General features: G+C 38.5%; 1 protein-coding gene across 7 annotated transcripts in view; it reads right to left on the bottom strand.

The window, feature by feature from the left end:
• TRAK1 (trafficking kinesin protein 1) overlaps positions 1-26,640 on the bottom strand; it is a 131,417-nt gene that overhangs the window by 19,090 nt on the left and 85,687 nt on the right. For all 7 annotated transcript variants that reach the window (XM_035549909.2, XM_035549929.2, XM_035549907.2 and 4 more), the window contains 11 exons: positions 20,281-20,357; positions 16,184-16,300; positions 12,100-12,200; positions 11,192-11,300; positions 9,655-9,733; positions 9,086-9,216; positions 8,457-8,531; positions 6,616-6,753; positions 5,260-5,336; positions 2,985-3,221; positions 1,713-2,029 (listed from right to left, as the gene is read on the bottom strand). In XM_035549909.2, the coding sequence (XP_035405802.1) occupies positions 1,713-2,029; positions 2,985-3,221; positions 5,260-5,336; positions 6,616-6,753; positions 8,457-8,531; positions 9,086-9,216; positions 9,655-9,733; positions 11,192-11,300; positions 12,100-12,200; positions 16,184-16,300; positions 20,281-20,331 (1,432 nt within the window). In that variant the 5' untranslated portion in view covers positions 20,332-20,357. Of the gene's footprint in view, positions 1-1,712; positions 2,030-2,984; positions 3,222-5,259; positions 5,337-6,615; positions 6,754-8,456; positions 8,532-9,085; positions 9,217-9,654; positions 9,734-11,191; positions 11,301-12,099; positions 12,201-16,183; positions 16,301-20,280; positions 20,358-26,640 lie in introns of those variants that run through there.

Genomic DNA, 26,640 nt, shown 5'->3' with positions numbered 1-26,640 from the left:
AATTATGTTAGTTTTCTTACAGAACACAGGGAGTGCTATTTTGTGCATAAGTACAAGAAGCATAACACAGAGATGATTTTAGGGCATGAGCGCCCTTAGAAAAATAACAATTAAAAAATTCTGCTCACAACTTCTGATAACAGTCTGCAGGTATAGCAGAAGACTATTTTACCACAGTAGCATGGAAGTATCCATGAAGTTTTTTTATTAAAAAAAAAAGAAAAGAATTAAACCACATGAAAAATACTCAGGAAAGAAACTAAGCTTAATAGAGGAACAGAATCATAAACGTGTATTTAATAAAACACAACAAACATTAAACTTATGAAACAGGCAGACAAAAACATACTATAAATGAGACGCAAAACCAAACACTGGAAGTACTTTAAAAGGTGAGATAATTTTAAGGAAAAATTGACCCAGTGAGAATGAACAAAACTAGTTAAAAAAAAAAAAAACACAAAATCACACAGATAGAAAGATAATAAAGAATTTAAAGAGTTTATTGGAAGAAAAAAGCAGATATAATGGGATGGTGACAGAAATCTATTACAGTGGTAGCAAACAGTAACTTAAATGAAGTTGGATCATCCCATGATGTACCAAGCTTTTTATGACCACTTAAAAACAATAATGAAAACAAACTACTAAAAACTGCTAAACAGCATTGACTTGTGTGCTATGGCTATAGTTTCATTTGAATAGGTAGATACAGCACATCACTTTTTTCAGGACACAAAAAGGGTTGGTTTTACTTCCAAATACGTGTCATGCTAAATTGCTCCTTATCAACAAAATAAGTTTGTTCTAAAAAGACCAAAAATGAACTTATGCAAATAAAAGACATAGAGACAATATAATGTAACACAACAGTTCTGTCTGAGAGAGAGGGGGAGAGACCAAAACAGAAAGAAACCAAAGCTACATTACATAACTAGTGCATCTCTGCAGTACTATAGTAAAAAAAAAAATAAATTCTTTTGTTTAAAACCCAAACGAATTTACTCAGTTTTCACTGCCAGCAATAACCTGAAAGATCTGAAGAAATCCAGGGAGACTATACTACTCTTATGTACTGTCAACTTAGGCAGACCACAGAAATGCACTTAGCTCTGAAATAAAGCTCTAGTCCTGACTACCAGTAACATACACCTTGTCTTTTTCTGAGACACTAGGGAGGAAATTTGGCTAAAATAACCTATTTCATGCATGAAACCAAAGCCATAGAAACTCAAGTGTGACCTCTTAAACAGCCAATTAAAGTCCAGAGGTCATCTTTAATCACACAGGTAGTCCTATTAGACCAAATGAACTAATAAAGTAATAAACTAAGTAAAAGTCTTTGCAGACATTTGCAGAACAGAGATTTGATGAACTCATACTCTGTTACTTGATTTTCGATAATCAACTACCTTTCTTTTCTAAGTATGAAACAGTAGCACTGAGATTTAGCTCACATGTAAGGGAGTACTGCTTATGTATGTATGGCCTGTAACACTTATTTTATTCCCTTAGCTGGATTTGTTTTCTAACACTTTTAAGGCTTGTGGAAAAATATAGTAGCTAGAAGATTTCAAACCAACAGCGTGGATTACTGTCTCTAAAGTAAAAAGAGTATGTATTGCAAAGATTTCCTGCTTTCTGATGATGGATAAGAGACCACAAAGAGTCACTAAGAAGAACAGATAAAGGCCGAGGCCCTTTGTTATCACCTTCTAGTGGTTTCACAATCTGAAGCTTTTCTGGCAGGTAGGAGCGACTGCTGATAGACATTCCCGAATATCCAGTGAATTCTGAAAATCTGGAGTGAGTTCCCAGGGACATGATGCTCTCTGTGGGAGTAACGGAACCACTACGGAGTTCACCCTTTTCTGCCAGTTCCCGCAACTTCCTCTCCTGCTCTTCTTCAAAGAACTTCCTCTCCGAAAGGTAATTCTCCCGCCTAAGGGACAGCCTGCGAAGGGCAGTCTCTAGGTCACTGGAGCCTGGTGTCCCTGGAGTGCCAGGCTTCTTCATTCTGTCTTCATTTCTAAAACATAAAAAGGACAAAAAAAAAAAAAGTGTGGGTGGGGAAAAAAGTCTTTGAGAAACTTAAAACTTTCACATGACAGTTTTGAGACATTCACCAACACCTTGAACTTACTATATCTGGGAACAACTCACTACTCTTCAAGAGAGCTCCTTGCCTTCAAGAGAAGGCAAACACCAATACTTTCTCTTTCATATTAAAACCATTTTGAATCTTAGTTCCTGGTTGGAAAAGCTGTGCTTTAGTTAAGAGCTTCCTCCTACAAAGAGCTGAGAGATGTCTACTCGTCGTCTCTCTCTCACATGGTTATACAAACTCAAGTGAGTAGGCCAAGTCTTACAGGGCCGACACTGCAAGAATAAATCAGTAAGTCAAGTATGTTATGCTGATAAATATTCCTTGTTTGTTTTGAGACATTAATTAGTTTTTGCTATACAGTATAATGTGAAGCTATACTGGGGGAAGAGACAAGTACCCAGAAGAGTTAACTTCTAACCGGTTTCCTCCACAAGTTTTCACATTAGGTTGTCTACATCCACCCATCCATCCACTACGTTATTTATTCATTCATTTTTAGGATCAAGAGTTAGCTGTAGCTGCAACTTAGGTTGGAACTCCATGGCATTAATGTAAAATTGTGAAAATATAAGTATTTAAGTACTGAACCACATTTGCACAAAGTGCTGCGGTTTTACATTATCTGCTGATGATGCACCTCCAAACAGGTGTGAATTGCAGAAATTGATACACAGTACTTTCAAAAAGCCTTTTTAAAAAATAAATAAATAAATAAAAACTTGAGAGCTCAAGAACTAAAAGCACAAATTAAAGTAACTTTTGAAGATACAGGCCATCATGTTAGCTGCATGATGTGAGACAAAAAGGGGAAAACAGAAACCCTTTGCCTCTATGTCAGAAACAGAACAAAAACAAAGCCCAGTGTTATAGTACTGACCCATTCTCAGAGGATTCTGTCTCTAGGATGATGCTATTTGTCTTGTTGTCTATCATAATGTTAGAGATGTCTCCCCCATAGAAACTGGATCGTGGAGTGCTGACACAACTAGACATGAGTGAGTTCATAGCAGAGGACTGGTTAGAACCTGGGATATTCATTGGTGATGGAGTCATGGATCTTTGCTTGACAACTTGGTTAACATTTCTCACAGTTTCGAAGACCCGCTTCTGATGACTGGTAAGAGATACACATAGTTAATAATCACACAGTGCCTTCTTACTTTAAGAACAACCAGAGAAACAGGTAACCCTATCACAGGTCCACCAAACACCTTTGGAGTATTTGTAAAGAAGTATATGTAGGTTCCCATATTCACTACAGTCTGGCCACTACATTCAATCCATCAATATAACACTTTTATCATCCTAGAATATTTTAGACAGAATGTTTGGGTGCATGGACCCCCTCAAATCTTCATACAAATTAAGTCAAAGGGCATTTCAGTACATTACCTAAAAAATGGTTAAAGTCATTGTGTGAAAATTAGATCTTAAAAAAGAAAATTCACCTCCATTCATTCAATTCTTAACTATCAGCTAGCTAATCCATTTCAAAAGAGAATTTGGATTTTCTCAACTGCAAGCAAATCTTGCACTTCTTTTTGCAATCAATTTCCCACCCCCTTAAGTAGCATTTTTAAAAAGGAAAATAAATCAGAAAAACAATGGAGCAAGAGTCTAGGGAGAGACTGTCAAGACTGGAAACCTAACTTTTGACTTAGTTATACAGTTTATTTTTCATCACCATTGTTCTGGCATCATAACAAACTCTGTTCATCTGCTTCAAAATTAAGATCAGATGACACTTCAGCAGAAGGTTCGTGATAAAATAAACTTGCCCTACATCATGGTAAAAAAGCACTATTACTGATTCATTTTACAGTTCAACAGTGGCTGAACACAAGAAGAGCAAAACCCTTCCAGCTTAAAGGTAATGCTGCAGTGGTATAACAATGACAGCATGCCTTATGCCTTATTCAATGTCATTCAAATTTTTGCCCTTCTGTCCAAGCATGCTCAACAGTTACATCCTTCGTATGTAGGCTCCAAGTCTATGGCTGTTTTTCTTTAAGAGGCTGAATCTAAGAGCATCTATCAATAAACAGTCCCACGGAGGTTACAGTTACCACTGCTCATCAAATAAATAAAACCCAGAAGAGCTATGAAATCTAAAAAAAGGTGTCCTTCTTTGGTATAGGCATAAAAAGTCATCCTATAGAAGTTAAACTATGCTTAAGACTAATGCTTAAGACTATGCCAGACTAATCTGGAAGGATAAATCCAATAGCATGTGATCTTGTTAACATCTTTTTGATCTTACATTTTTCTAATTGACATCTCACTTTGTCAAAAGCTCATTTACAGTTCTTGACTTTTGCTCTGAGAGGGTTAAAGTATGTGTCAAATGGTTCATAAATATACTTGGAAGGTTTCTTGGAATTGGTTACCATACAGACCCTGACTGTCCTTTCTTTCTAAAGGTCTGGTCAAAACAGGTAAAAGCTCTTAAAGACCCCCTTAATTAGGATTAAATTGTTTCAAATTAACCTAATTTGTGCAATTAGGTGAGATAAACCTGTTGAGGTACACATACAACTTACGTCAATAAAGCCAGTTCTGCCAAGCTGAATCTATCTTTAGCTTTTGGACCTTCACAAGTACTTATTTCAAACTACTCCTGTTTGATTCAAGAGAGCTTTAGCAGAATGCATGCCAACTAATCTACACAGGTGTAACTGGCAGCAGACCAAGTATACAACCACACTGAATCCCTGCCTTCATTGATGCTCTCCCTGTAAAAACTGGATTAGTTCAATAATTACCTGGTTAATTCTGCTATAACATCTGAAGAGAGAACCCAAGGGACTGAATCCCCTAATCATTTACTGAAGAAACACCGCGTGGTAAAACACAAGAAAAACAATCTTTTTTTCATTCTCAGAACCACATTTTCAGCACTCAAGGATAAAAAGTTTGTAAGGTAAGGCAAAAACTATACACGGGAATTCTCCTTTGGTAACTTAAATAGAAAAATGTAAATTATCTCATTATGGGGGTGCTTATTTTCTAGAAAAGTGTGAATGACAGAGGGAAGGGAAATTTTTCCCTATAAATCCCTAGTTCAAATATATCCCGTCTTTTCCTTTCTTATCACATAATAATTAATTTCAGATAGAATCAATCAATTAGGAAACAATTCTTTTCAGTCATACGCCAAGTCAGGAGAGTCGGGCTCATCTAAATGTAGTTCTTTCCTCATTGACCCTTCTATTTCTGCTGCCAAAGAATCCTGTTAAAAACAAGCACAAAAGAAAAAAAAATCAGAGTATAGGTTAATAGGTTGTTGCTGCAGAAAGTAATTGATTAGTTCAAAAAAATGCCTAATGGCCAATAAATTGCCATTCGAGAAAAAAAAAAATATAGGTTTACAAATGAAAATTGACTGGAAAGTTGGAAGACTAATAAATGTACTAAATGAGTGACAAGTTATGGCTTAGCTTCATACGGCTACATATGCCACAGAAGACATACCATAGATAACATATGACAAAGATCCTGAAAAAAAAAATTACAGACAACAACAGAACTTAAGTCCCGAAGCTTTTCGTAGTAAATTCCCTACTCAATAACACCCTCCTCTCACATCAAAAGTTTTGCTTAATTTGTTTTTATTTAAAACAAACTGAAAGCATTCTTTCCATTCACAACATTACCCACCAACCCACAAGAAAAGACACGGTTCTTGGCATAAAGTATTACATACTTCTGCCATGGGGTTAAAGGTGACAGACTACCAGTTCTCCACTGCTGGTCAGTAAGCATTACTGCCTAAATGTAGTTAAGCACACAATCTAAATGCTTGGTTCCCTGAATCAGCATTTGAAAACCATTTTATACAAAACACACAAACCTATCTGAGCACAAGCATACTTTTCTCAGCTTTCGACTGAGCTTTTCAATTGCGTTTGTGCAAATACAACTTGCATTATTAAATGTCTGTACTTTAAGTTGGCCTACATTTCACCTCAGAAGGGACCATGAAATTAATTTAACAAACCACTGAATTTTCAGTGTCTCTAAAACAAGAATGTATATGTAATATTCAAGTACTGAAGAACTAGAATGTATATGAGTGACTAGAAGACTCCCAGCAGAGTCCTGAAAGCACATCTGAAAGCAATAAGTTATCATGAAGTTACATCTCCAAGGATATTGATGAAAATCAGGAAGCTCCTATTGAAAACCATGCACCACCATACAGGAGATGCATAACAAAGTTGTACAGAACTGTGTAACAATCTATTAATGCTACCCATGATTCATAGCATAAGCACAGGCAGCTTCAGATTGTAGATAATATTGAGTTAAAACAACTAACTACACAGTACCACTGTTTGAGAACCAGGCATGCAGAGTCAATCACTCAGGTATCCTGTAAAACTATGCATACATATTTCACACATGCTCCTGTCTGGCCTAGCTTAACCCAGCCCTAAGGCTGTAATTCAGATGCAAACACTCATGTTTCCTTCCTTTGACTGTTTTCTGGTGTGTTCTTATCTTCTTACCATAGGGAAGAGACCGAGAGAGTGGTACCGACGTGAGATGGCATTTGGCATAGTCTTGTTCCTAAGGTTTTTCAGCTCTTCTTGAGCCTCATGAAGCATTTCCATGCACTCTGCATACTTGTCTTCCAGCTCACGCAACTATAACATACAGAAAACAATCCAAGACATTATGGGCTACACTAGAGTCACAAAAAGCCTGCAAATTCTTTTAATGCTAATAAAGGGTAAGGGTGTATGGAAGAATATCCCACTCTAAATGAAAATAACCCCAAAGAGTAAATTTAGTATTATTGAAAATCATGAAAAACATGGAACAGTAACAGGAAGGGAATACATAAAGGTTTATGCTGATGATTAACAAGGAAACAGAAGGAATTGCTTGTTCCGTTTCCTGTCCTCTATATCTCCTTGAAGCCACTGTCAAGGAGGAGATACAGAGCTAAAAGTGTCTTTAGTCTGATCGGGTACAATGGTTCTAATTTGGCTGATTATTGCCATGATGGCCACAGTGGCAAACAGCATGAGAAAAGAACAAGACATTTCACAGCGTTCCAAAAGGACTTAAGAATTTTAAAACCAAGACTTATATATAATCATATAACCTCCAACAGCCTAAGACCTTGCCTTATTTTTTGCTTGACACATCTTATGTAACCACTGTGTCTGCAGATGTCTCTGTAGCCTCACAGTTTTTGAGTTCACCAGCCATTTCAACAAAGCTTGGAAAAGGGGCAGAAGTCTGAAATACTGCATACTGAAATATGAGTTTCATAAAAATTAGCTACTCAGCTTAGAAACAGAGAACCCAATGGAGATTCATGAGCTCAATCTTTGTGGAGCACCACAGATAGAAAAGGACCACCAGTAGGAAAGGCTTCCATGGGCATTCCCACCTCTGACACCAAGTAGTCCAAGTACGAGACATGTCCTAAGGGGATCAGGCTTTTTTCATTCTGTTTTGTCCATTTTATACATGTGAATGTAGCACCCAGAAGAAAGCCAGCAACAGTGGACTGTCTTTGGTTTACTTAATACAGTATGAGTGAGCTTTTCCATGTTACCTCACTATTCAGAATAGGCCTAAAATACCAGCCCAGAGAAGTCATCCTTGAAAAGGGTTCCTATACAGCCCATAAGTCTCAGTTTTTGAAAATGTGTGCCAGTTGAAACAGGAGAGAACAGGAAGGAAATGGTTTTGCACTCTAATGGGAACAAAATATATATATATATATATTCCTTCATTCCAATTCCTTCATTCCTTTGTGTCCAGTTCTGGCTCCTCAGTACCAGAGGGACACGGAGCTCCTGGACCAAGTCCAGAGGAGGGCTACGAAGATGATTAGGGCACTGGAGCATCTCTCATACAAAGAGAGGCTGAGAGCTGGGCCTGTTTAGCTTGGAGAAGAGAGAACTGGCAGGGTTTCTTATCAATGTGTATCAATAACTGAAAGGAGGGTGTCAAGAGCATAGGGCCAAACTCTTTTCAGTGGTGCCCAGCGACAGGACAAGAGGCAACGGGTACAAACTGAAACACAGGAAGTTCCAGCTGAATATGAAGAAACACTTCTTTACGGTGAGGGTGACAGAGCACTGGTACAGGTTGCCCAGGGAGGCTGTGGAGTCTCCTTCTCTGGAGATATTCAAAACCCACCTAGATGCAATCCTGTGCAACATGCTCAGGGTGACCCTGCTTGGCATGGGGTCACAGTTCTGTGGTTCTGTGAAACACATACACAAAATTATTTAATACTCTTGATCCAGATCAGATGAAAACTGCCATGGTAGAGCAAATAGTTATTGCCCTACTTCTAAGTTATTCTAATATTAAGTAGAGTACTCACCTCTGCTGTGAGCTGTCTCTGGGCATCTTTAGCTGCTCCCAAATGCTGAACGAGTTCTTCATTTTCAACCGCACACTAAAATGTGACAAAAATGTTAGAAATACTGTGATGTTTTGTCCTGCCATTATGTCTGTAACCTACACCACAGGTAAGCAGGAAATTTCTAACTTTTGTCAAGACCTTTTGCAGCACTTCTTAGTTTAAAAACATTTGAATGACATTTTAAAATATTAATAGAAAAATATTAATGTTAAAATATTAATATGCAGTCAGCATCAGCCTATATACCCTGCTAAATGAACCTCCCAGACCCTAACACTAATGAGTACCTGCCCACTGAAACACTTGTACTGATATTCTTGTGTTACTGAAGTCATTAATAATTCAGCGCAGAATTTTACATCTAAGGTTTAAAATAAATTTAATTACTGTATTTGATATATAACATAAGCATTTTTAATAAATATATACTTTCCAGTCAAGTATGCTATATACTAAATATCAAACTGACACCCAGATAAGGAGGGTGGAAAGTTTCCTTTAGGCTCTAGCATACAGAAAATTTTAACTTGTCTTCCAGCTACAATGGTAGCTAATTATAGCAATAATCTTGCAAGTGGATTCCTTACAGCTTTTGCCTTTTTCTGTAGATCGACAATCTGAGAGAGAAGATGGGTGATTTCTTCCTGCTGCCGGGCAGCATCTTCAGTTTTCTTTGCTAACTCCTCGGAGATATTGGCAATCTGGATGTTTGCATCCCCTTTAAGAAAAGTGATTACAATCAACATTACAACATGCAAAAGCAAAAAAGCAAGCAGAAACATGCTCTTTCAGAACATCACTTGATTCAGCAGAATCCTTCCTCAACATACAGCACCATTTTATTGAAAAAAAAAACAAACACCAAACAGTACAACACTAAGCCAGAAAGACACAAAGTGCTCATGTCACAAAGGAGACTGTACTTTCCCTTAACATTAACATTTTCTGTGCAAAATTACTTTGCATTTGAGAAATATTTAGCCTACAGCCAGAAATTTCTGCTGCATATACCAGGTCAGCTGGAAATTCTCTTATTTTCCTTATACAAAAGGTTGGGATAAGTACTGAAGAAAAAAAAAAAAAAGACTGATCTGACTGTTTTTTTCTTTTTATTGAACAATCTGAAATGAGAAGGAAAAAAAGAAAAAGGACATACTTAGCTCTTTTACGCAGTCATTGACAAGCTGTTGTTCTTTCTCTTCATAAGTAATTGTTTCAGTCTTCAGCTGACAGGCCTATTCAAGAAATCCACATCAAATATGCTACATTAGCACATTTGTTCTTTGCCAGAATGTTGCTGCATTTCCATCTGCTTCAGAGAGACAAGCTTTTCTAATCACTCCTCCAGAAAGACAGTGAGAAACAATGATTTTTGCCTGCCCTCCCTCATGTTCCAGAAAAAAGGGCCAGGTGAATATTCTGCAGAGATGCTGCTGCATAGAGAAACTTGTACCAGTATCCCCTCATCCCCACTAGATGTCACCAACATATTTTACATTAAAAAAAAAAGTCCTAAACATACAAAAGCCACATATGTAGAGCTTGATCTGGTCACCTGAATAAAGACAGGTGTCTAACTAAATGCTTGATTTAAATACTTGTATACCTGAACAAAACCATTCAGATAGTATTTGAAAATTCCTGGCACTGTAACTGTATATTCCACATAAAACCTCAGTGCTACCTCCTTCTTGGTCTTTCCTCCTCTAACTCTAGGAGCACCAAGAGGAGCCTGGCTACACCCAGCTGGTTCTGTCTGGCACCACCTCGGTGGGCAAGTCATGTGTGCCAAGTGCTGGGGATATGCACAGACACTCACAAAAGCCATCCGCAGAGAGCTGCATAGCTCGGAGGTTTTAGATTTGGCTCCATACTGTGCCTCACTGGCACTGTAGACAACACTACCTATTTTCAATGGGCCCTGCATTTACAGTAGAAAATGGTCATGATACTATGTTTTCAAACTTTGGCTCTTTTCCCAAAAGTAATTTTTCTCCTATACCCTGCTACTTGTTTGCAAAATGGTAATATGCTCTCAAAGCTTAGAAATTGTATTGAAAATTAATATAAAATTGTTTATAAGATATTAACTTAGGGAATGTTATTTCTGCTAGACCTGGAACAGTATATAAAATTTTAAAAAGTGTCATCTGTGAAACAAACAGAATATTGACACATATAAAGGGCAAGAAAGACACAATCTTAAAATATGAACAGACTTGAAACAAAATTGAAGATACTTAATGCAGATTTAGCCTATCAATTTATATTTTGGCAAACACTGATTTTTTTTTACCAGAGAGACCCTATTTGCCTGCAAACTTCAGATCTGCAGCTAAAGTCACCCATGGCTACTGGGTCAGCCCTTTAAGGCAGGTTTCAGGCCATGGTGCTGTACTCGAAAACCTGCCTGTGGCTCCTGCTCTCCTCAAGGCTGTACACCTTACCATATTCTGCTGGCAAGGAAACTGCTATGACTGTAGCTTCGTATAGCTCCCATGTTTTGGTCTTTCCTTCATTTATAAGGATAAAGGACTGTGATTAAATAACTACAAAAAGATCTTTGTCACAAGTGGAATTACGTACTCTTAATTAGACTCTCTCACAGCTTTTAATACACACTTCTGAGTACCTGTGTTCTGGCATTTAAATGAATAACTGTGTTAAGCAAAACACAAAGGGAGCAATTTCACCTCAGATCTAAGTACAACATTCTCTTCTTCGAGGTCCTTGAGTTTCTTTTGAAGAGAATCCAAGTGAAAGTAGTTCTGGACGGAGGAGGAAGATTCATTCCTCTTGAGCCTTGTAAAATAAATAAATAAATAAAAACAGGTTTTAACTCATTTTTACTTGCTTGATGGCCAATCTCACAAGAAAATAGACTGAACAGAGGTCTCAAAGACAACCAGAGCCACATGAAGTATGACTTTGTTCATGGCAGTATGTTTGGGCAGCAATATAATTTCAGTAACTTTTAATTCCCAACATTTCCTTTGGAAAAGTTAATTGGCCAAGACTATGAGAAAAGAAACAACCTTACTATAGCAATCCAATAGCTCCCTGATTAATGCTGCACATGTCTCACCAGAACGCAGTAATAACTTTGCAAGCAAGGGCAGACAGCCCCTCAGAGCCTGCAATGCTGTTCAGCCAGCTAATTGCCTGGAACACAGGCTATAAACTGTGCTTTATTTCCTTCCCTCTGCTACCGAAAACAGCATAAAATTTTTCAGTGTCCTCAGGTTCTTCAAGCACAAAGGTCACACACGTAGCACGTTCTAGCAGTGTGCAGAGATGTGGGGTACCATAAGCGGGATCAGTGCCAGCCTCATTGCCACGGAGAGCCAGCTCCTGTGCAAGTTACAGTGCTGCGTCAGCAGCCTTCTTATCTTCTTTCCTCCCTCCCCGACTCTTGTTGGCACCAGTATAGCCAGCTGGTTCAGTGCAAATCCTTCCAGCTTGTGCCATGCACTAAGTTCATAGTTTTATAGTTCCAGCCTTTACAGGGATCATTTTACTATCTTTCAAAGCTATGAAAATTGTCCAAACCACCCCTGCTTAGTACCAGATGAAGGTTCAGCATTGCAGATCAATAACTTACGGAGTGGAACAGATGGACTCTGGCTCACTTTCTTCAGCAGCACTGGTATAGAACTGGAGCAGCTCATCTTTCATGGAAAGCTCATGCCGTAACTGAGAAACCTGCACAAAGAAATAGCTTGCAGATCAGTAACTTGCTTTTCTAGACACATTGTCAAGTAAACCCACTATTAATTGGTTATTCAACCTCCAAGAATCACCTTCAAACTAAATTAGGTGGTCAAAACTGGAAGAGACCAGAAACCATTCCTCTATGTATTAGAAAGAAAGAAAAAGCATACCTTTAAAATAGACGTTTTCTTTTTAAAAAATACAGAAATGCAATTCTTAACTGCTACTAAAGACGGTAAAAAAGAAAAATGTTTAAGATGAATAATCCTGACTGTCTGCTGCATTAGTCTAGATTCACATTCGGAGAAAGAGATATACTGCAATGATATTGCAAGAAATTAACGTGACACCATCAAGGCAAACATCACTTTATTTTGCATTTTATGTAATGACTGTCACCATCTTGCTTGAATACAGACCTTGCAGACTAACATTTCTTCCTCTTCAGGAGACTGTAGATAAAATTATTACAGTGCTTGCACAGGAAGGTTACATTTGAGACTCAATTTTCTGTTGAGCTGCAGAGCAACACACAGAGGCAGGCTGCCATTCTGACGTTGCTGTAATTGTGGTGGCTGCAGTCAGTTTCTGGGTGTAGTTTGGGCCTCTGATGACTCCAGAACATGAGTCTGGCAAAGAGGTATACGGGAATCCCATACACGTACCAAGAATGAACAAAACATAATTGGGTGGTTAGGATTCCCTGCAACTGTGAGCTACACAAACTTAACCTTGCTGAATTTGTATTTTGATTCTTCAACAGAAGGGTTAAAGGCCCAATTACACAGTAACACTTAGGCCACTTCACAGCTGCAATTCAAGACCTCAGTGGTAAGAGGTTCTTTCTTTTTTCCTTTCATAAGTATAAATAGCATAAATGATCAGACAAATGTTTCCTCCCACTTGAACTGTAAGACTTGGTCTTCAGTACTCACTTTCCAATGCACAGATTGCAGAACACATTCCTTTTTATTAGACTTCTACTTTTTCTATTGTAGGCATAATTATACCTGCAGTTATTACTGGCAAAACCTGAAGAGTGCCAATAAAATAGATTTAAGCTGCATTATCATCAAACAAAAAGAAGGCTCAATGCAGTAAAACACTTAAACTACGCAAATTTTTAAACAAACAAGGTCATTTACTTTACTACAACTACTCTGCAAAACTATATGTGCTAAGGCACCAAAGTCCTCCTGAGACATGGTTTCAAAAAGGAAACGCACATTTCTAAAAATGCAAGGAAAAAAACAACAAACCACATATCAGCCATGGAACAAAATCAATGCATTAATTCTGCGAGGTTCATTTTCCTCCATTTCAGGGAAAGCTAAAAACCATGCCAAAATATCAATCTACTTCCTTCCAGCACATTATGGCTCAGCCTCTTCAAGTAGCAAGGAAACAGATACTGTCAGTGGGTGGGCACTAGATCATCTCTAGCTTTTTCTATCCTTTTCCTCCATGAACCAAAACAACTGAGCATACTATTTTTACTGCCATTTCAAAGCATTCCAGTTCTGCAAAGGAGGGTGAACAGCCAGAAAGAGAAACCTTTTACTGCAAGAAGAGAAGAGGCCATGGGTACAAGCTGAAGCACAGGAGGTTCAGGAAGCACTTCTGCACTGTGTGGGTGACTGAGCACTGGCACAGGTTGCCCAGAGAGGCTGTAGGGGCTCCCTCCTTGGGGATATTCAAACGCTGCCTGGACATGGTTGTAGGCAGCCTGCTCTAAGTTATTCATAGCATGACACACATACCATTAAAAACTTAACTTTATACTACACATCAAAATCATTTTGTTTATGTATTACAGAAACCCCACATCCTTCAGACAAACCATTTTAGGCAGTTTTTACAGAATTTTAAAAGCTCCCATTCAATTCTCTTTTTTCCCTTGCCTATAGAGACAATTGTCTTAGTTACGATTTTGTTCATATATTCAAAATTCAGCATTAACAGGTGATCTGAAATCAACTAAAGAAAGAATTTCAATATGCAAGCATCATGAGCTCCAAGCCTGATGCGCTCTGCCTCAAAAACATCAATTTCTGAAGGAGTCAAAATGACAGCATGAAAGATGGGCGTTGATAAAACACATGGCCCAGTGTACCAAGCCATCTGGTAAGAAGCTTATTTCTGGTGTTCCTTTTCCTAATGCTGCTCCTGAGTCTCTCCAAACACAACCAGGCCTGGCAAAGGCAGACAATACCTGCATCCCCACAACCTCCTCAACCAAATCCTCCATTCTGGATGCATGGTATGAATGCCTGCCCAGTCATTATATGCATGCCTAGTAAATGCCGAATCAACCAATGCACAAATAAACGTCTGCCACATGATGGGCAGCAAGCAATAGCACTCTTCTGGATAGAATATAATTAGTTTTCCTTGCCAAAAAGAGTAGGCCAAAAGAGATTAATTCTCTGTGGGTGCTTCACCGCCATTTATAGTGCATCTGGGATCTCTCCATCTGCGCTTTATTCATCAGACCCCATCTTGGATATAATTCAACCCCCTACATCCCCAAGCATTTTTAGTAGCAGACATTTTAAAAGTTTTTATTCCACTGTGTTTCATTGTTCTCCTGCTTGCCCTACACCTCTGGGATTCCTCTCCCTCTTGTTCAAATGTACATATGGGCAAGGTTCACAAACCAAGATCACTGCCCCTGAACACAAGAAACAACATTTGACTCTATCTCAGCCAGTCAGTAAGACAGCAGAGTTTAAATAGTGACACTGAGTGAAAGATGGAGAGCTCTTTTAAAGCATCCTGTATGGTTGCATTGAAGATCCATCCAGTGGGAATCTGCCAATACCCACAGCAACCCACTCCTCTTTCAGAGGAATACAGTAAGAAATATCAACTGTATAGACATTCAATTAGAAATGCAACAGTATGTGTAAAACAAGGCATTACTCCAAATAATTAGAAGTTTTCAGTTATGTTTTATAGAACACACTAATTCAAAAAGACATGCACCGTCACATTATATTTTAAACGTGTTCATCAACAGTCTAAAGCATTGTCACTGCAGTCAAAAACTGAGAGAAATGTCTGTACTGCAGCAGGCTAACAGTCCATGCTTCAATAGATTCTGCCACAGTTTCCTGAAAAGACAGACAGCCAAATGACAAGAAACTGAGAGATCTCAGCAATCTTGACAAAAGGTAGCAAGTCCCACCCTTTGCTTCACAGCATAACCCAGCACTCCCTAACATTGACAAGTTCATACATACAGAGCATATTGAATAAAAATTAGCAATCACTAAAATGTATCCTGATCCATCTGAAAAATGGAGTCTTAACATCAGTCTATGAAATTGACCCTGCTTGGAAAAGGCAGAACGCACATGATTTCAGTGAGTGTGCACTACTGGAATCTCTATAAATATAAAAAGCAGTCATATTCAATTTGAGAAGCAAAGGGAAGCACTCCTAGCATTCAAATGGCATGATCTAAAAGCCAAAATTCAACTTGGGTATAAATAGAAAAGCATTAGGGAAAAAGCAATTAAACATCCATCAGAGAGGATGTGAGAGGACTGAGAAAGATTCAGGGGGGAAACAAGAAAAAGAAAGAGCTGTAGAAGGGAAAAAGTGATTAGTGAGGGGAATTATACATAGGATGGGAACAAGGACAAAATCAGTAGAAGAAAACAGTAGGTAGAGTGACTCAGAACCAAACGAACAGCTGATTTTAGAGGAAAATGAAATCTGAGGCATAGCATAAGTCAGTACTCCACCCCCGCCCTCCAAATGGCCTTGATTTGAGCCAACAGGTCCAATGACTTTTTTTGGTCATACATCTGCAAGTGTACATGGTATAAAAATGGCTGTCCAAACTGCTACAACATGGATTGACCTGCTATGGATGGGATGCCCAGGAAAATTAAGTATGGAAAAGGTAAAGAAAGAAGGAAAATTCTCCCCATCACTGCAGATACCTCAGTCAGGCATGAAAGTCTTACCTCTTCCCTGATGTGTTCTACTTGCTCCTCAAGGAACTCATTTCTTTCTGTCAGTGATTTATTCTTCTTTAAAAGTGACTGGCCAATCCGAGCAGCTAATTCTAAGTCCCGTTCTTTCTGTAAAGCATTAAGAAAAGAAAGCAAATGGCAGAGGGAAAGGTAAAGTTGTCATAGAAAGGAAGGAACAAGTACTTAAAACAATAGAGCGCCTTTTTTCCTTCTGCAAGGGTTTGTTTGTTTGTTTAGGTTTTGCTAATTTTCTTTTTCTCTTTCTGCCTATGTAACACTGACATTCAGAAAAGACTGGCCCGTACAGAGGTACTGAACCATAGCATAGCTGCAAGGTCTAATGTCAAAAAATGCAAGCTAAACCAGAACTAGTTCTTCATTATGGCTTTGAGAGACTACCAGGGGAAACTATTGCATCACCTTGGTATAGCATTTCCTGAATGCTATCACAGAACTTCACAGGTTTCATTTTAAGGACTTTAGAAACATGGTAAAAATGCCAAAGAACTCAAAGCATTCTGCAGTTTCCATTTGCTCCACCTTGAAATAGAATGCAGCCGGCTGTGCAGGAGCCAGTCCCATTACGGTGAGTATTCAGCCTCCTATCCTCTTCATGTAAGCAGATCCGTTAGTGCTTTAATATAAAACCAGATCCTATCCCTTTCTTTTTTTGCAGACACTCAAATCTACATGAAGTAGAATTCTCATTCCATGTTTTCCCCTTTGTTACCTCTTTCTATGTGCACAGAATTGGAAATAGCTCAGCTAGACACTACACGTACCATTAATAATTACAGGCCAGTCCCACTGATGACACGTATCTATACACTAGGTTGTAATCTGCCTGTGGCAAGATGATAAACAGCGTAAAACTCTGCAACATTCACTAAGCATTTTCACTGATGATTTCCTTATTTAATTACTAGAATTATTCTAAAATAGTGCAAAAATGGCACTGTGGTCGTCTCCCCACTTATCTTTAGTTCAACACCATTTGAAGAGCAGTTTTCTTCCTTTCACATATTTACTGAAAATACTATTTGGGGCTTATTTACCCAGCTGACAACCATTTGACTTATGACTAAAACCTACCTTGTGACATGCATGACAAAGCCTAAAAAACCTACAACTACTCCTAACCTGGACTGGAAGTAAGTCGATAAATGTGTTCCTAATATACTCTGCTCTGGTGTGGCTTCACCTTGAGTACTGGGCGCAGTTTGGGGTACCACAATATAAGAAAACTATTAGAGAGAGTCCAAAGGAAGGCTACAAAGATGCTGAAGGGTCTGGAGCTATAAGGACTGGCTGAGGTCCCTGGGTTTGTTCAGCCCAGAGCAGAGCAGGCTGAAGGGAGGCCTCATGGCGGCCTGCAGCTCCCTCACGAGGGGAGTGGAGGGGCAGGCGCTGTGCTCTGCTCTCTGGGGACAGCGACAGGACCCGAGGGAACAGCATGGAGCTGGGACAGGGGAGGGTCAGGCTGGGGGTTAGGAACAGGTTCTGCACGCAGAGGGTGGTCAGGCATTGGGACAGGCTCTCCAAGGGAGCAGTCACGACACTGAGCCTGTCAGAGTTCAAGAAGCATTTGGACAACACCCTCAGACAGAGTGTTTGACTTTGGGGTGGTCTTGTGTGCATGCAGGAGTGGGACTTGATGATCCTTGTGGGCCCCTTCCAACTTGGGATATTCTATGATTCTATGAATTTGAATGAAGAGGCTTTCATAGTGAAAAAATGAAGTTTTGTAATAATAAAGTGATGGGTTATTGATCACTGCTGTCTTGACAAATAGCGTTTTCCAAATGATTTTTGAATGTCTGGATTGCATTTGCATTAAAAGCCACTGGCATTATCTAGCCATAAAATCTTACACACAATCTTTCAGAACAGTAAGTCCCACAAAGCTATCCAAAAATGTTTAGTTTATATATTTGGCCAACTTATTGTTCAGCAATTCAGCTCACTTCATAAATATAAAGTGAGGGAAAAAAAAACACATATAAGTGCAGCTTTGACTCTACAGAGGCAGAACTATCTAGTAGCAAGGTTTCTGACCTCAAAGCTGAGGAACACAAATGTGTTTCCAGGCATTTTAATTAACCTCTCTAGACTTCCTACAAAATTTTTTAGCAATTCAACTCTAAATCTCAGTTTGGGGTCAGGCCTCCTCCTCACAGTGATATGGAATTGATGTATTACAGCAACATGAGTAATAAAAACACTGAAGTCTTACTGATTCTATGATTAATGATTATGATAACTTAATGATTCTATAATTCTAGGAAGTTAGACACATTTAAACCATTCTTAGGAAGGGATGAGAAAGCAAGTTCACAGAGGAATCTGTTCCTGTTCTTAGCACATATCCAGAAAAGCCTGATATCACTCCCTTTGCTCCCTTTTCAGGGCAATAGGCACAGATTTTCAGAGTGTCTGCATGCAAGCTGTTTTGATATCTTCCCTTTCCTGTCTGCATGGCCAAAATACTGCACCTCCCACCCTGCCAACTTTGTAATACATTCATTTGAAGCTTACCAACAAGAACAGGCAGACATTTAGGTTTTGGGTTTGTTTGTCATTTGTCTGTGTTATGGTAGCAGAAGGAGTTACACCTTCACTTCTGCAAACAGGTTTAATCATTAACCAACATTTAGAGAACAGAGAAAGGAGATGTTAAGTGCACACAACTGCCTAGGAAAAGTGATTAAATTGGAAATGATGGCCAATTAAAAAATAAAAAACCTCACTGAAAATATTTGTTTTATTAAAGGTTCACCTACTGCACATTCCTCCATTTTCCCTTTGCTATCATCCAGGTAGGGAAAGTAAACCAGATGTTTTAAAACATTGGCTTGGCAAATCCTTCTAGCATTGTTCCTGTGAATGTGATTTCTGGATCTATAGACATTTGGCTATGGGAACCCAGGAGGAAACAGTTTGGCAAAGTGCTGCATCATTACTAGAAGGAGCCATGGAAACAAATGCAAGTAAATCCCAGCCACACAAGACAAAGGAAGCAAGACACAAACAGGTAACAGCCTGTTACTACAAGTAAGTAGTTTATTCCTGAACATGGCTTTTAGATAAAGCATTAGTTTTAACTGAAGTTTCCTAAGAAGTTGTTTAAAAGAGATTATCTCAAAGCACGAAATGCAGGACTTTGTACTTAGATTATATTATCAAATATAGGTGAGAGATGTGAGCATTCCCATGCTCGTCCCCTTGCAGAATTGGAGGAATAGACCACAATGTACCTTGGCCAACCAGATCCTATTTTTGACATTGCAATAAGCAAGCAAATAGGTATGAAGGAATAAATTGTGTTCAAAGATAAACAAATATAATTGTAACAGTTTTCACCTAAATAATTATTCATAAACCTCATTTGGAAAATTATCACTCAAGCTCACTGCCGAAAAGCAGCTAATTTCAAACAAACAATTTATCATGGTATTTACTGAACATTCTGTCCTGTAGCTTGACCATTGTTTTTTACCATTTCCTGAGAGCCAAGGATTACAGTCATAACAATGTACATAATAACAGTATTAAAAACAAAAACACACACACACACACACAAAAAAAATATATATATATAAAGCTAAAGAAAAAAGGCTTGGAGAGCATTAGTTTTGTTGTTGGTGGTGGTTTTTTTAAATTTTGTATCTGCATTCTTCTGGAAAGATGCTGAGATAATTATGAATACAAGAGTACCTGTGATTTTTCTTATAAGATTAATCCATAAATAATACTATTAGCTTTACATGTACTGTAAAAAAAAAAGTTTAATTTAAAGATTTTTTTTTCCTCTCCTCATTCATTTTCGCAAATATTTGGCCAAGAATAAGTTAAATGGTCCCAGTTGAAAAATAAGCACAATTAATGAATCCATAGGACTAATGTAAACAAACGACCTTTATTTATAAAGATTATTTACCTTTCCAATGAGATGAAGTTTACATACACTCAGGACACTTATTCCTCCTCATTTCAGAAGGGTCTATGAAGTCACTACTTGAACCATATAATTTCTGTACTACATTCTCATACTGTGTATGGGTCCTAAACTAAAGAGATGTAATACTTGCCTCCTCAAGAAGACGTGTAACAGCATCTATGTCATTGTATGTTTTAGTCATCTGGCCCACCCTTTCAGCACATAGAACTGTGAAAAGATAAGACGAAACATTAATAACATTGGTAATACCACTGGGAGAAAAATGTATCCTTTAAAGAACATAGATTTGCTTATGTTTTCGTCTTAAAACTACTTATTTCAACTATGGGGCAAGTATAACAAAATCTACAAGACAAAAAAAGTATCAAAGCTTCAAGCTGGGAATACTAATGCTTCTTTTTTGCAGTGAGTATTTGCTTTTGTCAGTGGTAGAACAAACCACTAAAACAAAACTTTCTTTTCATAAGAGAAATGTCTTGAGTTTATGGGAAAAAAAAATCAAGGAAGACATGAAAATGTTCTTAGACACACAAGTAGGATTCTGTTATGTCACCTAGTCACTGTATTGCATGCAGTAGAATTGTTCCATGAATAAGCAACTCCAACAGTGTCAGTAACAATGTTCACCATAAATACGATGTCATAGTAATGGAACTAAGCATTATGGAATGAGACAGCAATGTCAATAAAAAATGCATGCAAAATAATACACCATTCTTAAAATACCTACATCACATCATCATGGCCATTGTATCCCTCATAAAAAATGTTTACTAAACTGGGTAAAATGATTAATCACTAAGGTGGAACTGGGAGTTTTGTTAGGCTGAAGGAAGTATGCTGAAGTTCAGTCTATCACCATAGGTGATCCATTAAGAAGCTACACAGGCTTATTTGAAGTCTGCAAGTTTTCTAAAAGTCCACCAATAATCAGAGGAAAAAACAGCTCTTTCTACTCCATTGTGACATATTCTTTTTATTTTCAGCTGCGCTTAATCGTCAAGCCCTGTAATTCGGAAAAAAGGGATTGTTAATAGAGTTGAGTTGATCATATTGACTACTGGCTAGCAGACTTCTGTAATGCAAATTGTTCTTCAGGGGATTTACCCTTGACAATGTCAGTTAAAGCTCAGTCTGACTGACTGGCTAATGTTGCTCCAGCATGCATTAAGGGAGGTTGAAGGAAAGACAAATAAGGCCTAATTAGATTAAAAAAAAATATGCACAGAGTACAGCAGCAGTACAAAAAAGTTTGTCACCCTAAGGAAATGATGCTGCCTGATTATAAATATACAAGATACTAAGTACATAAATATACAATCGATCACAACTAAAGGCACATCAATAATATATCAAATACAATACACAATTTGTTGAAATATGTTATGTTTTTTTCCATACTTGAACATCAGAAAGTTACCCAAACTACAGCAAGAAGTATTCTGTTTATTTTCCTGTTTTTCAAACTCCACTTTTGAGGATCAAATCCTGAAAACATTTTAGTGACATCAGCATTGCCAGTGAATTCCAAAGAATGCCATTCAGAATGATTCAAAAGAATTACATTTATCCAAGTAATTATGTCCGAAAATGGTAACAGTAAAAAGTTTGTGGTTCAAAGTAGTAATTTGACAAAAATTACAAGCAAAAAATACAATGCATTTGTAAGCTACAAGCTATATGGTCTGCTTTTGACTAATCAGGATTCCACAGAATGTAGTAACTTGCAATAGAACATCAGTAACTTGTAGAGAACATCAGCTCTATAAAACAAAGGCGGTAAAAAGAAGCTTTCTGCAAAAACTCCTTAGAAAGGCAGATAGTATGACCTCCAGAAGACTATTCTCAATAAAAATGATTCATGATAACTACAAAAATAATTTTTTAATACGTAAGTTCATAGGTCATGCAATAACGTCTGTCAGAATCCCTGACACCAACAGTTTATTTTCCAAAACAACAGTACATTTAATAGTTCCCTTGGTTACAACATTCCCTTACTGCTATAAAATAATGTTTGAGATTGTCAATAGGAGGCGTATATTAACTCTGTCCCTGGCACTGATAATCACGGCTGATTATGACTATGGCAACCCCACTCCATTCTAATTCAAGTGACTGTATATTCCAGCTGATAAAAGGACGGGGCTCCCTCAGACAGAATAAAGTCATGGCCAGGGAAAAGGGTAAAGGTAAAGACGTAAAGAGGTAAAGGTTTGTACATGTGGTTGCTCACTCGGCTATTCCTTCAGATTTTGCCATTTAAACTTAACAGCAGGTTATCACTACAGTCTAAAATTAAACAGCATTTTCAATAAATATAATACTAGAACTCTTTGCATACAGGTAGGAATTTTTATTGATAATCAACACTTCTGAGCTGCAAAGGAAAGGTGACCTTGACAACAAGCCTTGATATGAGGTAAAGTCAAATATTTCTTTTTGGTATCTGTAAGCTGAATAATAAGTGCCAACAAACCAAAGAAACTATCACAACAGATTTATTCCCAGCAATAAGTAGCAACCTAGTCATCAATGGCTATTGTATCTCAGTTTCCATCAAACTTCTGTTAACATAGAAGTCTTCATATATTACTCTGACAACACAAAAGGGTTTTAAAGCAGAAGTGATACATTATTCATCCTCCTCAATGTCCAAGTGGAAACAAACTTCAATAGGTTGTGTATAATAAAACACCTCCTCCAGCCAGTTGCCTCCTATAATCATTGTGCAACAAAGCAGAAGTCCAGAGCTACCAACAGAAAGGAACATACTCCTTTTAGAAAGAGGGCAAACTTGCCAAGAGATATTTCTCCTCAATCCTCAGAAACCGAGGCTTGCAGGTGAAGAGAAGGTAGAAAGAAAAAGGAGAGAAGCAATTTAGCAGCGGCATTTAAAAAATTCAAAGCTGTTTTAAGTTTGCAATTAGTCATTACAAGTTAACATTTGGTCAATTGCTAGTATAGTGATTTTGATTTCCTTAGATGTCCAAAAAATCTACCAAGTGAAAAAGATGCATTATTTTGAGTTCTGATCAGTGAAAGATGGAGGAAAAAAAAAACAAAACAAAATGAAAAAAAATCAACACGCCCACATGTCTAACAGATTCTGCATAGTAGGTTTCTAGCCTGATTGACTTTCTGATGAATATGAGAGCCTGGTAATACTACTATAAAGATAAAACAAGAGCAAATGAAGGACAATGCTCTGTAATAAAAAAACCTACAGTGCCAATTTACTGACCTCTTTTTGCAAATCAGTACTATTTTTGCTTGAGGATGATAGAAGTGCAGCGTCTAAATGCATGCATACAACATACAAATCCAACATCCTTTGCATCTCTCAGTTTCTGGAGATGGCCTTTAGGCAATAAAGACAGACAGAACACTAAAAAATAAATGCTAAAGCATTGGGAGTGCAGAATTCTAGAAAACCTCAGTTGGAAAAATCAGTTTTGGTAACAGCTTTGAAACTAATGCTACAGATCCTAAACTGAAAACAAAGAACAGATAAATGTTCTATCACGTTATTTTCATGATCGCATTAAATATACAAAACACAAATAGATACCTGGTAGCCCTGGTAGCAAAGTTCTTGTTTTGTTTTTTACTTTTTTATTTTTTAAAAGCCAAACACACAAATGGAAAAATGCTACACAGATGAAGTATTTCCTCTGCCTTAAAGTACCTAGCACCATCTTCATACTCTCTTAAAGCTTGCAAATGTATGGTTATACATATTCCTATGTTTCTGAATGTGATTACAGCTGAGAGGATGTACTTCACGTTTATTTTGCATCACCTATTTAATACAATGTGACTGCAAGCTTCTTTCAGGCTCTGAGCTCTGCACTGCCTAAAGCACAGACTGTCAAGATGAAGATGCTCAGGGAGGAAAGTACGTGCCTTCCTGGACTGTGCCCTGAAAGACAAACAACCATGTAGCACGCTGCTCAGAGAAAAGTATGTTTCCAGGAACATGAAACAGCCATGGAGGGGAAGGGGAGCAAGAATACTACTACTAGGAGCTGCTGCAATGACCAACCTTCCCCAAACTGGGGATGCAGATACAAAAACATCACAGGAGCCAGCAGTCATAGGTGTCACCAGCACCAGTTCCTTGCACTGGCTAGCCAGAGCCATGACTCCCTCCTTGAGGCATACTTTCTCTTAATTTTTGAGACCTATCAATCGGGGTCAAGCTAAAGAATTAAAAACTGCTGCTGAAGAGGAAAGCTCAGCTCTCACTGCTCCTCTTCCCATCCATTTCTAACCACCACGAAACAGAGGGGGGATGAGACACTATAGTGAAATTTCACTTTTAGGGCAGATAATACTGACCTGTATAATTATACTGTCTGACAGGGAAGGCCCCAGTGCACTGGGATTTTCCTTACTACTGAAATATATTTCCCCAGAAATTACATCAGGATAAGGGAACACTTTCCAGGGAGCATGAATCTCCAGCAATTTAATGGCAAATCTTCTTAACAGCAAGGTGGCAGCAGGGGATGAACTTGCCGCTTTTCTTCATTACAATTCCCTATCCAAAGCCTTTAACTATGGTAAAGCCTACTGTATTCTCCATCAGTCATGAGAAGCTGTCTCACGAATTGCTTGCATCTCCCTCCCCTGTGCTCAGAGCTCTCTCCACACACTGAAGCCAGGATGGCAAGTTCTTCACATCCTAAATGTGGTGCATCTCGACATAGGGAACAGGCACAGAAACACTGACCAGCAGCACTCATTATTCACAGATACCACTTGGAAAACACGAGGAGTCAAGAGACCATGGCTGACTCAGGCTCCTCAGCTCACATTGGTTTTGTTTCTGAAAGGCAATTTCTGCACTCCAAGGATAAAGTATGTGCTAAAAACCACAGCTTCAGTCCTAGAGCCACTGATGATTACACCCTGGCACTGGTTACTGGCAGCGCTACCTGCATCGAGCCAGGTGCATGAGGATATTCTGAAAATGGTGCCATAGTACATATACTTCCTTTCAAATAAACTCAGAAAAGATATAACTAAAATGTGCCCTCAGCTCTGCTTCTGACTCAGGCTAGGGAGTTTTTACACGTTTAAAGGTAAACACATTAGATTCTCCTCCACTAAAGATAAGTTTCTGGCAGCCCCGGCTGAACTGGGGCAGAGGTGACAGGCCTGCTGGTGCCTGGCACATTGGAGACGGGCCTCAAAGAGCACGATCATCTGAACAGCTCAACATTTCAAGACAGTATTGCCAGAGGAGCTTCAAAAATGTGCTTCTGAGGCAGGAGGACTTGCTAGGTGTCCACATTTAAACAACACGCTGCGAGCAGGCCATAGCTGCTGAGGGCACGCAGGGAGCCCACCCAGCAGCCATGACACTGCTCAGAGGGATGAAGAGTGGCCACAGCGTGCACACCGCTTGCTACTGTGGAGCCACACTGTAGGCGAGCTCCTTGAAAGAGTCTGAAAAAACAAGTTGTGAGCAATGCATGCACGGTCAGACACTACATAATAACAAGGTGACAAATGACTAACCTAAGTTCAGTAGGCAATACCAACGGATTATTTTCTGTTTAATGTTACAGCTTGGATTACTGGGATTTCAATGACACAGTTTGCACATGAATCGTTTAATATTAAGGTGCAGTTACTGATTCTTCTAGAAGCAGAGATTTTATCTTACCATTTAAGCTATGGTGAAAAGGGTGCTTATTTACTGCAGTTTCTCTCATATAGTGTTCCAAGAGCTTAGTTGTTTCAATGTTAGCCTACATTATTACTTCATCTGAGATTTGCAGAAAAACTCTGCTGTTATTTCTTTTCAAGAGCTTATGTCCAAACTTTCAGGTTGGCAGCCATTTCAAAGTACTTCCTCTGGGCTGGGCATGCACCACAACAAACTTTCTTGTGATGAATGAAGAATCAGGTTAAAGGAAATTTCAACAAGAACATCATACATCTGTTCCTTCTATTAGCACAAACACAGATCAAGCGTGGCACCTCAGTAAATACACCCACAAAGCAAAACTAAGGAGAAAAGGAAAAATGCCCAGAGAGAACAGAAGGCCTTGTGTTATTGTTGACTCTGTGTTAGGGCCCCACAGCTTGTCATCACCTTAGTACACAATATTTGCTGGTAACAGCTCAGCATAGCTCTTCTGTAAAAACTTTTCTCACAGGATTTTTGATTACAATCCATTGAATTACTGTCTTGATATTCTCCTCCTTCATCCATTTCCTCTCAAGAAGTATCTGGACTGCAGGCCTTACGACTAATAAACAGGTACAGGGCTGAACCAGGATCTGGACGCTAAACCTTTTAAAAATCTTAAAATGAAGTTACAAGGCCGTATTAAAGCCATGCACTGTCAGCTGTTAGTGTTTAAAGATTCCAGACCATTGTACAAATGCAATTCTAGCCACCATTTTTATAAATTAAAACAGGTATTCCATATTTTCTAAGTAAGAACTCTGGAGTGCCAGAAGTGAAGAATCTAAA

This window comes from Cygnus atratus, chromosome 2, assembly GCF_013377495.2.
Source record: "Cygnus atratus isolate AKBS03 ecotype Queensland, Australia chromosome 2, CAtr_DNAZoo_HiC_assembly, whole genome shotgun sequence".
In the NCBI taxonomy this organism is placed as follows: domain Eukaryota; kingdom Metazoa; phylum Chordata; class Aves; order Anseriformes; family Anatidae; genus Cygnus; species Cygnus atratus.
This window is presented reverse-complemented; position numbering and strand designations above follow the sequence as displayed.